This window comes from Oryx dammah, unplaced genomic scaffold (assembly GCF_014754425.2).
Source record: "Oryx dammah isolate SB20612 unplaced genomic scaffold, SCBI_Odam_1.1 HiC_scaffold_5, whole genome shotgun sequence".
NCBI classification, from domain to species: domain Eukaryota; kingdom Metazoa; phylum Chordata; class Mammalia; order Artiodactyla; family Bovidae; genus Oryx; species Oryx dammah.
This window is the reverse complement of record NW_024070189.1, coordinates 92,785,368-92,797,725: the sequence shown is the minus strand read 5'-3', so window position 1 is coordinate 92,797,725 and position 12,358 is coordinate 92,785,368. Positions and strand designations below refer to the sequence as shown.

The 12,358-nt window shown below is 55.6% G+C and overlaps 1 protein-coding gene across 5 annotated transcripts; it reads left to right on the top strand.

Annotated features, from left to right (window-relative positions):
- Positions 1 to 2,960: 2,960 nt before the first annotated feature.
- Positions 2,961 to 11,704, top strand: LRRC8E (leucine rich repeat containing 8 VRAC subunit E). 5 transcript variants are annotated; one of them, XM_040240541.1, is made up of 3 exons: positions 2,961 to 3,914; positions 7,501 to 7,643; positions 8,450 to 11,704. In XM_040240541.1, the coding sequence occupies exons 2-3, from the start codon at positions 7,506 to 7,508 to the stop codon at positions 10,685 to 10,687; spliced, it is 2,376 nt and encodes a 791-aa protein (XP_040096475.1). In that variant the 5' UTR covers positions 2,961 to 3,914; positions 7,501 to 7,505; the 3' UTR covers positions 10,688 to 11,704. The 5 variants fall into 5 exon arrangements, with proteins under 5 accessions (XP_040096475.1, XP_040096479.1, XP_040096476.1 ...); XM_040240545.1 differs by lacking the exon at positions 2,961 to 3,914 and adding an exon at positions 6,973 to 7,275; XM_040240542.1 differs by lacking the exon at positions 2,961 to 3,914 and adding an exon at positions 6,973 to 7,335.
- The last annotated feature ends 654 nt before the right edge of the window (positions 11,705 to 12,358 follow it).

Sequence of the window (12,358 nt, the reverse complement as noted above, 5' to 3'; positions counted from 1 at the left end):
AGCTCGGGGGACTGGTGGGAGAATGAAGCCCTGGGAAAGTAGGAGTAGGCCCCGATTTGGCGGAAGAGAGGAAAAAAGAATGAGGGGGAGAGACCGAGGCTGGTGAGAAGTGACCCAACCTTCTACAGGGCAGCGCACCCCCACTCTCCACACCCTCTCCGGTCAGATAAAGTCAAGTCAGCAAAGGCTTCTGGATAGAGCCAGGCTTTGGGGAGTTGAGATTATTGGGGGGGAGGGGTGCTGGAGGTGTCAAAACCAGTGCATGAAGGAGCTGAAGAAATCCCGTTCGAGGTTTCCCAGCCCAGCCTGAGGGAGTAGGGGTGTCATTTTGGTGACTTGACAACTGGTGCAGGGGCCACCTGCAGTACCTTGATAGGGGATTGTGACATGGAGGGGATAGAAGCATGAAAAGGAAGATGGCCATCTTCAGCCGCTCTGACCTGGGGGACAGTGCCACGCGCCCTCCTGCACCTCTGCTTATACTCAAAACCACATTGGGGACTTCCCTGGTGGTTCAGTGGCTACCCTCCCAACACAGGGAACTAGACCCCACATGCTGCAACTAAGAGTTTGCCTGCTGCAACTAAAGATCCCGTGTGTCGCAACACAGACTGAAGATCCTGTGTGCTGCAACTGAGACCCAGTGCAGCCAAATCAATTAATTAAAAAAGACCACATCGACCCCACAGAAACACTGGGCTCTCTGCTCTCAAGCCCAATCTCCCCAGACTCTTAGCTACCCACTATCCCATTCCAAAGAACCAGCTCCCTCTGCCCCACCTCGTCCTCATCACATTTGTTCATACAGAGAGCTTGAGAATGCCCTGCATGGTCCCATTCATACAACCTTCTGGAAATTGCAAGCTAATCTATAGACAGTGACAGAAAGCAACTCAATGGTTGTTGGGGTCCAGGGAAGGGAGACTTACACCACTCATTGTAGCCACTCTCACTGATTCCTGACCCTGAGAAGCTGAACGTGAGCTCAGGTCCCTCAGTCGAGTCTGATTCTTTGTGACCCTATGGACAATAGCCCACCAGGTTTCTCTGTCCATGGGATTTCCCAGGCAAGAATACTGGAGTGAGTGGCCATTTCTTCTTCTGGGGATCTTCCCAACCCAGGGATAGAACCCTTTTTCTCCTCTGTCTCCTGCATTGCAGGTAGATTTTTTATTGCTGAACTACCAGGGAAGTCCCGAGTAACTGTCAGACAGTAAATTCTTGCTGTCTTAAGGAGTTAGGTTTTGGGGCAGTTTGTTACACAGCAATAGATAGCTACCTAAGGTTCACAAACCCTTAAAAGCTGGTTATAAATAAACAAGTACTGGTGAGAATATGGAGAAATAAGAACACTTGTGTACCATTAGTGGGAATTTAAAACAATATAGCCACTGTGATCCACTTATATGAGGTCCCCAGAGGATTCAGATTCATTGAGATGGATGGTATAATGCTGAGTGCCAGGGGCTGGGGGAGAGGAATAGTGGATTCGTGTTCCATGAGGACAGAGTTTCAGTTTTTGCAAAATGAAAAAAGTTGTGAAGATGGATGGTGGGGATGGTTGCCCAACACTGTGAAATTACTTAATGCCACTGAAGTGAGAGTACTGGTTGCTCAGTCATGTCTGACTCTTTGGGGACCCCAAGGACTATAGCCCTCCAGGCTCCTCTTGTCCATGGGATTCTCCAGGCAAAAATATTGGAGTGAGTTGCCATTTCCTTCTCCAGAGGATCTTCCTGACCCAGGGATCAAACCTGCATTGCAGGGATCAATCTGTATCGCAGGCAGATTCTTTACCTTCTGAACCACCAGGGAAGCCCTTAATGCCAGTGAGCTGTACCCTTAAAAATAGTCAGGATGGCAAGTTCTTTGTTATGTATGTGTACATTACCACAATTGTTTAAAAGCCTCGGTAGTGTGCGTGTGGGGAAACTCATGAACTACCAGTGGGAATGTAAAGTAGGCAGTCTTTCTGGAGGACCACTGGGAAGCATTGCATGTATGTCAGATGGCTAAAACATCCCACTCAAGCATTTGTACCTGTGACAGATCCCGTACAGCCCCTCCCATATCCTCTGAGCACCCAGAGTCCCCGCATGCAGGGAAAGTCAGGAGTCCCAAGGCGTGAACGCCCCCCTCCACTCCCGTCTCCAGAGAAGCCCTCAGCCACAACAGACAGAAGCTGGTGCTACAATACTTCCACTCCCCGCCACTTGGGTGGGTACACCTTGGAGGTGCATCTGCCATCATCTCCCAGAGCTACCCTCATTAACACTTACTGGCTTCCTTCTCATCCCCACTGGCTAACCATTAAGCATCCATCCATCATTTACTGAATGCCCACTGTGTGCCAGGCACCATCTGAAGCATCAGAAAAGATATGTGTCTAGGGCTCGTGGGGCTTCAGTTCCAATGACTGCAGAGACTATTGCACAGAAGTGCAAAGCAGTGTGTAACAAGACACACATCCCAGCATATAGCTGAGAACAAACCCTCAGGGCATGGGTCTCGAGGAGCTACTCCAGAGGCTAGAGGAAAAGGAGAAACTATTCATCACAAAAGGCCCCTTTGCTACCACTTCACCTCACCCTGTTTTGCTATATACACAGCATAAGTGCATGCTCAATTGCTCAGTCATATCCAACTCTTTGAGACACCATGGGCTGTAGTCCGCCAGACTCCTCTGTTCATGGGATTCTCTAGGCAAGAATACTGGAGACGGTTGCCATTTCCTTCTACAGGGGTCCTTCCCCACCCAGGGATCAAACCTGCATCTCTTGCACTGGCAGGCAGATTCTTTACGACTGCACCACCTGGGAAGCCCCTATATACACAAGCATTTGTCACAAATTGACATTATCTTGTTCCTTAATTATACACATCCTTACCCTCTCCCTCTCCCCCCAACCCCCACACACCAATAGAGCAGAAGCTCTGAGAGAGAGAGAAGATAGCCTCACTTATCTTGTCCACATAAAGGTTTGTCTTTGGGCGGCCCATGGCCGAGCCCACAGGGACTTCTGCAAGGGGGTCACGCCCATTGCCAGATTTCACAGAGGAACCTAAGCTTAGGGGATCCCAACCCCCGAGGTTTCAGAGTATCTCTAATCTGGTGAACTTGTGGGCTTCTTTTCCCCATGAGATGGGGTCTCACTCTCCCACCTTCTCAGGTCTCCTCTCTCTTGAGTCTAGCAGACAGAGCAGATCAAGGTAAAAGTCTTGTCTGAGATCTAGGGCAGGCCTCCCAAAGTGGGGAGGAAATCGTGGGGGTTGGAACAGCAGGGTCTCCCTTTGAGAAGCAGATCTCCCAGGTTGGACTCCAACCTTGGCTCCCAGAGCCCTCTGACCCTGGACTCTGTCTCCTCCCCAGTGGAGAGCCTCCCTTGGTTGGGTGGTCAGAGCAGGAAGGAGAAAGCGCCCCGCCCTCCCTTGGGCCCTGATCACTGATTGCCTGTTTGAGTTTCAAAGCCAAGTAGCTGCACCTGGGAGTGAAGGGAGGAGGCCTTCCACCTGTTCCGGACTGGTCTGTATAGCTTAGATCCCAGAAGGGTACTCTCAGGTTGGCTTGGGGCGTCCAGCGCCTTCAGCCCCTCTCAGTGTCCCCCACGCCAGGTCCGCCCCACTGCAGTGGAGCGCAGAATTCTACCGTTCCTGCTCCTCCGACGAGCTCCTCCCCTCCCCGGGGACTCCAGGGTTAGAATCGCCTACCTCCGGCTCTCCGGCGGTACCGGGAGTCCGGGAGCGTCCAAAGGGAGGCGGGGCCGAGACGGCTGGTGGGCGGGACGGGGCGGGGCAGCCCGCGGCTCCGGTCCCGCCCGTCCTGACTCACCCAGTCCTGCCCGCGAACTCCGCGGGAGTCCCGGCCGCTCAGCTCCCCGGGACACAGGAGTTGGAAACAGCGTCTGACCCGTGAGGTGAGTAGGTGGCTCTCCGCGCTTGGGCACGGGGTGGCGGGGTGAGGACCTGGCCCACAGAAGGACCGCCCGAGATGCGGCTGGCCCTGCGACCTGAGCCCTAAGCCGTCTGGGGCACACAGGAGCTGGGCGTTGGGCAAGGGGGGGGGGTGTTGCGGTGGTGAGAGGGGGCGGTGCAGAGAGAGGCCCGGCCCTGGCCAGCCCAAGGGCGCCTATCCAGGGAGCCCGGCAGGCCTGACCAAGGACAGAGTGAAGATCGAACAGCTAGGGTCCACCCTGGGCATCTTGATACCTTGTTCCCCTCTCCTCTTGGCAGTGACAGCTCATCCCAGAGCCCTAACACGTGGGGGCCTCCCCAGGCTGTCCCTTCCGGGTCCCTTGAAGCTAAAGACTCCCCAGATCCCCCAGTTCTGGAAGGGCAGCTTGGAAAAGTACTAGGTTGGGACTCCCCAGGCCTAAGGCCCAGAACTGGCTTTGCTGCTACTGCTCCCCGCACCCCTGACCATAATTTCTCCCTCGTGTATAAGTCAAAGTTTAAACCGAGTGCCCTCCAAGGCCCGTTTCGGGGCTGACAACTGTCACTCTTTGTTCTTTGCCGCTTAGCTTGGGCGGTGGGTGGAAATGGGGGGTGGGGGATCAGGGGCACCCACCACCGCTGCCAGTGTTTAGAGGCAACGTGGGGGCTTGGGGGAGGCCTGAGAGAGAAGCAAGGGTGAGGAGCTAAGCAATGGGTAGGCTGAGCTAAGGCTATGTAGAGGGCAATTTCCCGTTCAGAGGCTGACAAGGACAACTTAGCCTGGTAGGCAGAGCAGCCATCCTCCCGTCATCTCTTCTCTACCGGAAGGAGCCCCCTTCTGAGGCCCCCTGGCAAAGATGCTTCATCTCAGTGAGACCTTCTTACTCAACCTGGTACAGAGTGCCTGTGATCAGACAGACAGGACTCAGGGGGTCTCCCTCAAATGCTGCTTGTCACAAGCTGGGACACCTTGAACGAGTTATTTCACTTCCCCGAGTCTGGGAAATAAGGGTCTCCATATCCATGCTCCCGGAGTTGGGGGTCAAACAAGACACTGAAAACATCTGGTGGCCTTAAGTTCTCTGTCCCCACACCCCCATGATGCTTTCCCTCCAGCCCTCCCACCGGCCTGGTTCAGACAAAGGGGGGCCAGTCTTGTGTCTGGGGAAACTTAATGGCAGGTTCCAAACAATCAAGATTGAGTCATGGAGACAGATAATGATAACCCCATGTCTGCCTTTGAGGCTGTTGTGTATAGACCTTGCTCCGTGGGAGCCTCTGACCCATCTGTTGGGAACTCTGGGTGTCTCTGCCTTCTTGCTTTTGATTGTGGGTCTGGGATGGCCAGTAGCAGAGTTTCCACAATTGTGAGATGTGTCCTGAAGGGTGGCAGGGCCTCAGGGGCAGGAAGTTGGTCCTCCCTGCCTGTGTGGCATTTCTGCTAAGAGTCACCATTCTTAATTGAAGCAGTGTCCCTTGCAGGGGCAGGTGGCCAGGGCAGGGAGAATAGTGGGTGGCCAGAACTGGAAGAGAGTGTATGGCTGTGTCTCTGGTACTGAGTCTCCCTTCAGCTTGTACACACGTGCACTGGTGTGTACACACTAGAATGCCCCCAAGGTTGTCCCAATCTGTGGCTGCAATTTGGCCCCTGGGGGCTGTGGAGTTGCCCTGGGTGTGTTTCTATTAGATTCCCTGGTGCCTGAAGCCTGTGATGCACTGGGGGGGGGCACCTTTACTAGGCTTCTTGTTGAGGACAGGTTGTGAAACTGAGCGCAAGGGCTGGGTTATTGGGTGAGGGATCCTGTGCTCTATGTACCCCCTTGCATGTACCTGGTGCTGGGTGAGTCAGGGCCTGAGTCAGGGGCCCCTGGAGACCGGGTGTAGGCAGGTGTGTCCCTTCCCTTGCATGCCATCCCTGGTGGGATTAAGGGGTGTGGTGGACTGCCCTGACTTCAGCCTGCTGGGCGGGGCCTGCATCCTATAGCCCCGCCCACTTCCACCTTGTCCTCATTCAGTAGTAATTGGAGGCCTTCCAGGGTTATGGGGACCAAAGAGGGAGGCACGGAGGTATCAGAGCGATTGGCTGAGGTGTGGGACAGAGGCCAGGCCCTGCCCCCCAGGAGATGGGTGGGAGACTGGAGGATGATCCGATGACCCAGACGCCTCCCTTCTTTGCCCAGCCAGTGACAAGCTATCAGGATGAGGACCACAGGGCCCAGGAAACCTACATGAGAAACAGGCTTCCGGGCTCAGTCATGTCCGATTCTTTGCGACCCCATGGGCTATAGCCCCCCAGGCTCCACTGTCCATGGGATTCTCCAGGCAAGAATAATGGAGTGGGAAGCCATTTCCTCCTCCGGGGGATCTTCCCCACTCAGGGATCAAACCCGCGTCTCTCGCATCTCCTGCACTGGCAAGCGGGTTCTTGACCACTGTGCCATCTGGAAAGCGTGAGAAGGATGAGAAACAGGGGCTTTATACTGCGGAGCATGGGTGCTGGGGAGCGGGGATGGACCGGCCTAGGAGCCCCCTCGGAGACAGTGGAGGCCTTGCTGCCTCCCTTTCTTTCCCCTTCTAGACCTGAGAAGAGAGGCTCCAGGGCTGCCTGTCTGGGAGGGTGCTGCACCAGCTTGTGGTCCACGCCCCCGAGTGACTTGTGCCTGGCTGTCTGTATCTGGAATAATGATACCTTGGTCTAAAATGAAACCCAGGGACAGACAGAATAGGCTAGCTGCCCAGGAGCCTGGCAGCCCAGTCCTGTCCTAGACTTTGTAGTCGTAGGTGTCACCCGGGCTCTCTCCCTGTGAGTTTTCCATTTCCTGATTCTTTGCCCCTCAGCCCTTGCCTTTGGGGTATCGGTTTTCCGCAGCAGATCCTAAACACTGGCCCCACCAGAAACCCAGGTGTCCTCATCACTGCCACCCCCCACCCCCCAGGGCCGACAAGCCTTCAGGTCCGCCACTCCCTGCCCCTGGGGCCGGTAACCAGAGCCAGGCTCCAGCCGGCTTTTCCGGTTGGAGGTTGGAGGTGGTGCCCAGAGCGCCCCTGAAGGGGGTGGGGGTCCACGCCCCGGAAGTCCCGAATCTCGGGACTCTCTGTGGTCCAGTGACGGAGGGATCCGGGGCTGGCCGCCTGGGTACCGGGTGTCTGGAGCCAAGGAAGCAGAGCGAAGTGTTTGGGACTGGCGTCAAGGGTGGGAGATGCCTGGGCTTGGGGAGAAGGCCACACCGACGAGCGGTGGAGCAGCGGCCTCGTGGAATGCCCCTCCTGAACTCTGAGTGGTCAAGCCCAGTCCCATCGGGGCAGGGGTGCCTGGGAACAGAGGTGGTGAGGACTTACCGAGCAGTAAGTACTTACCACCTTAAGCCAAGCATTCAGTCTTGGTCGCTTGGCTCCAGGAAGGAGGTGAGGTCTAGGGAACGGGGGAGGGGAAGGGAGCGCACAGCTGTGGGTTCTGCCGGAGTTCGGCGGGGCGGAGCGCGGATACTGGGAGTAGAGGCGTTGTTTCTGTCTCTTCTAGGGGCCTGGCTCACAAGGCGCCCTTTCCTGAGCTTCCTGCTCTTCTCATAGGAAGGATGATTCCGGTGGCGGAGTTCAAGCAGTTCACGGAGCAGCAGCCCGCCTTCAAGGTGCTCAAACCTTGGTGGGACGTGCTGGCCGAGTACCTCACCGTGGCCATGCTCATGATCGGGGTCTTCGGGTGCACCCTCCAGGTAAGGCGCGGGGCGGGGTGTGGCCTGGATGGGGCGGGGTTTCCCAGGGGCGGGGTCTGGGAGATTCCGGAAGTCTTCCCTTATTCTATCATAGTTCTAGAGACTGGACATCCGAAATCAAAGTGTTGACAGGGCTGGTTCCTTGCGAAGCCTGTGCCTCTCGTCTAGACTCTGGTGGCCTCAGGCATTCCTTGGATGATAGAGGACATTCCCCCTGTATCTTCACAGCATCTTCCCTCAGTGTGAGTGTGTGTGTGTGCAAATTTCTCCCTCATCTTAACTTGATTACATCTGCTCTGCAAACACTATTTCCAGATAAGGCATCCATCACAGGTCAGGTATTTGGGGCTTAGGACTTCAACATCTTTTTTGTTTAATATTTATTTTACCTGCACCAGTTCTTAGTTGCCTCATGTGGCATTTTTACTTGCAGCCTGTGAGATCTTCATTTTTTTTTTTAAGTTGGAGCATGAACCCTTAGGTGTGGCATGTGGGATCTAGTTCCCTGACCAGGGATCAAACCTAGGCCTCCTGCATTGAGAGTGCCCAGTTTTAGCCACTGGGCCAGCAGGGAATTCCCTAGGTTTTTAACATCTTTTTGAGGAACACGAATCAACCCAGCTCTTTTATTTCCAGACAAAGTCCCATGCTCAAAGGTTTAATGACTCTTCCAAAGTTACAGCCAGCTGAGGACAGCTGGGGATCAAGGCAGACCTCTCCTGCTTGCAGCCTGCTTCCTCTCCCTATAACTTCCCAGGCCACCCCAGATCCTTCACCCTCTTTCATACCCTCGCCCCCATCCCCAGGTGACACAGGACAAGATAATCTGTCTGCCCAGTCATGAACCCCGGGAGAATTTATCTGAAGCCCCGTGCCAACAGCTGCTGCCGCGGGGGGTCTCAGAGCCCATGGGGGACCTCCGGGAGTTGAGCGGCCTCAAGAACAACCTGGACCTACAGCAGTACAGCTTCATCAACCAGCTCTGCTACGAGACAGCCCTCCACTGGTATGCCAAGTACTTTCCCTACTTGGTTGTCATCCACACACTCATCTTCATGGTCTGCACCAGCTTCTGGTTCAAGTTCCCTGGCACCAGCTCCAAGATTGAGCACTTCATCTCCATCCTGGGCAAGTGTTTTGACTCGCCATGGACTACTCGGGCACTGTCCGAGGTCTCCGGGGAGAACAATAAGGGCCCTGCCGCCACCACAGCTGGGCGGGCGACAGTGACCTTGACCACAACGGCAGGGGAAGGCGAGAAGGAGAAGGTGTTGCCAGAGCCCGAGAAGGTGGTGACAGAGCCCCCAGCTGTCACCCTGCTGGACAAGAAGGAGGGGGAGCAGGCCAAAGCCCTGTTTGAAAAGGTCAAGAAATTCCGTGTGCACGTGGAGGAGGGCGACATCCTGTACACCATGTACATCCGGCAGACGGTGCTCAAGGTCTGCAAGTTCTTGGCCATCCTGGTCTACAACCTGGTCTATGTGGGGAAGATCAGCTTCCTGGTGGCCTGCAGGGTGGAGACCTCAGAGGTGACAGGCTACGCCAGCTTCTGCTGCAACCACACCAAAGCCCACCTCTTCTCCAAGCTGGCTTTCTGCTACATCTCCTTCGTGTGCGTCTACGGGATCACCTGTCTCTACACCCTCTACTGGCTCTTCCACCGGCCCCTCAAGGAGTACTCCTTCCGGTCAGTTCGGGAGGAAACTGGCATGGGCGACATCCCCGATGTCAAGAACGACTTCGCCTTTATGCTGCACCTCATCGACCAGTACGACTCGCTCTACTCCAAGCGCTTTGCTGTCTTCCTCTCTGAGGTCAGCGAGAGCCGCCTGAAGCAGCTCAACCTCAACCATGAGTGGACTGCCGAGAAGCTGCGGCAGAAGCTGCAGCGCAATGCCCGGGGCCGGCTGGAACTGGCCCTCTGCATGCTCCCGGGGCTGCCGGACACGGTCTTCGAGCTCAGCGAGGTAGAGGCACTGCGGCTGGAGGCCATTGGCGACATCACCTTCCCCCCGGGCCTCTCGCAGCTGGTGCATCTGCAGGAGCTGAGCCTGCTCCACTCACCCGCCAGGCTTCCGTTCTCCTCGCAGATCTTCCTGCGGGACCGCCTGAAGGTCATCCGAATCAAGTGCGAGGAGCTGCGGGAGGTGCCCCTCTGGGTGTTTGGGCTGCGTGGTCTAGAGGAGCTGCATCTAGAGGGGCTCTTCCCCCCAGAGCTGGCCCGGGCAGCCACCCTCGAGAGCCTCCGGGAGCTGAAGCAGCTGAAGGTGCTGTCTCTGCGGAGCAACGCTGGCAAGGTTCCTGCCAGCGTGACTGATGTGGCTGGCCACCTGCAGCGGCTCAGCCTGCACAATGATGGGGCGCGTCTGTTGGCACTGAACAGCCTCAAGAAGCTGGCGGTGCTGCGGGAACTGGAGCTGGTGGCCTGCAGGCTGGAGCGCATCCCCCACGCCGTCTTCAGCCTAGGCGCGCTGCAGGAGCTCGACCTCCGGGACAACCACCTGCGTTCCATCGAGGAGATCCTTAGCTTCCAGCACTGCCGCAAGCTGCTCACGCTCCGGCTGTGGCACAACCAGATTGCCTATGTCCCCGAGCATGTGCGGAAGCTCCGGGGCCTCGAGCAGCTCTATCTGAGCCACAACAAGCTGGAGACACTGCCCACCCAGCTCGGCATGTGCTCCAGCCTCCGCCTGCTGGACGTCTCGCACAATGGGCTGCATTCCCTGCCAGCTGAGCTGGGTCTCCTGCAGAATCTTCAGCACTTGGCTGTCTCCTACAATGCTCTGGAGTTTCTACCTGACGAGCTCTTCTTCTGCCGCAAGCTGCGGACGCTGCTTCTAGGTTACAACCATCTGAGCCAGCTTGCACCCCAGGTGGGGGCCCTCAGGGCCCTCAGCCGCCTGGAGCTCAAGGGCAACCGGCTGGAAGCACTGCCGGAAGAGCTCGGCAACTGTGGGGGGCTCAAGAAGTCGGGGCTCCTGGTGGAGGACACCCTTTATGATGGGCTGCCGGCCGAGGTACGGGACCGGATGGAGGCGGAGTGAAGCCGGGGAGGGAGGACAGGTTGAGGTCAATGCCTCCTGGATGCTACCGCCCTGGAATCTCTACCATTATCTTCGAGGGAGATGGTCAAGTGGGCCCCATCCAGGAGACAAGGAACAGACATGTCAGGTTGATGGAGCCCAGGCAAGATCCTGGGACTGGTTTGTCTGGGAGGCTGTGGATTTGGGGTGGAACATCCTGGAGAGATTAACTCAGTCAGAAGACTCTCAGACCAAAACCACACCCGTGTCTTTGGTTTGGCTGACCTGCCCCTAGCCCTGGGCCAGAGATGCTGCCCTCCCCCAGACAGCAGCCACAGTACCACATATGGGGGGTGGGGTGGGGGAGGCTCATCCCAGTGGGATTTCAACCCTCTTCCCCTGACCAAAACAGCTTACATCTGGGGTTTACTCCCAACGAGGGGACACAGACACAAGGGACCAACCCCCCCCAATTTTGATATTAATCCCTTATTTATAAGTTGCTTGCTATGGACACCTGAACTCAGAAAGCAATGGTTCTCATATTTGGCTGAAATCAACATCTCCAAAACAAAACATCCCAGGCCCCACCCTTGAAAGGCTGACTCAGGACGTTGGCTGGAGGCCAGGAACTTGCTGGTAAACAGAAGCATCCCAGGTAATTCTGATTCAGACCATCCCAGGCCTGCATGTTGGGAAATGCTGACCTACAGAGTAGATATCTGGGTGTCGAGAGCAGGGATTCTGAACTTGGTTTTAGATCCCTAGATGCTTTGAGAAATCTGATGAAAGGTGGGCACCTCCTTCCTCAGGAAAATGCTCATGTTCACATAAGTTAAAAGCTCTGCAGACAACTTCAAGCAATCAACATTGCCCTAAACCCCCCAAGGGGGCTATTCTTGCATGTGCTAAGGATTGGAACTCCTGCAGGGGAGGTACATTTTTCTGTAGGCTGGGACTTTGTCTTTCAATGTTCCCTATGTGAGGGAGTGTATATCAGTGGGTGCTTAATAAATAACACTAACTATGAGAACTATATATATATTTTTGGCTTAGCTGGGCCTTCCTCGCCGCACTCAGGCGCTCTCCAGCTGTGGTGCATGGGTTTCTCATTGTGGTCACTTCTCTTTTGCAGAGCACAGGCTCAGTAGTTGCGGCACAAAGGCTTAGTGGCTCCGTGGCATGTGGAATCTCCCCAGACCAGGAATCAAACCCACATACCCTGCATTGGCAGGTGGATTCTTAACCACTGGGCCACCAGGGAAGTCTGAGAATAAGTTTGATCCCTTGTGTCCACTCCAGCCATTGTCTAAGGCTTCTATTCCACCAGACCAAGTAGAGGCAAGTGGCAACAGTCAGGTTCCAGAAGCAAGGCTATAAGCCTCTTCCCTGGGAGCAGAGACAGAGAGAGACCTCAGTTAACCAGGAGACATCAGGTGGTCGTCTACCTAGCCTTTTCCCGTAGAAGTGCCTGTCCTTTACGTTTCGTTATTCTTATGGCTCCACAGTTTTGGATCTGATTCACCTGTAAGTTGTCACCAGGAGAGTCATCAGAAACCTTCAACACCCATCAGTTTTCTCGTGCTAGAGTGGGCAGGGTCTTGGCACAGCCTGCCCAACCCTGACCTCCTGGGACTCCCCACCTCCATGGTGTCTCCAACATGTGAGCCTCCTCCAGGCACCAGAGAGCAG

Excerpts from the sequence above, each read along its gene's own strand:
- LRRC8E (XM_040240541.1), top strand. The coding sequence starts at position 7,506 with ATGATTCCGGTGGCGGAGTTCAAGCAGTTCACGGAGCAGCAGCCCGCC. Across the intron at positions 7,644-8,449 it reads TCTTCGGGTGCACCCTCCAG|GTGACACAGGACAAGATAAT; the intron begins GTAAGGCGCGGG and ends CCCCATCCCCAG.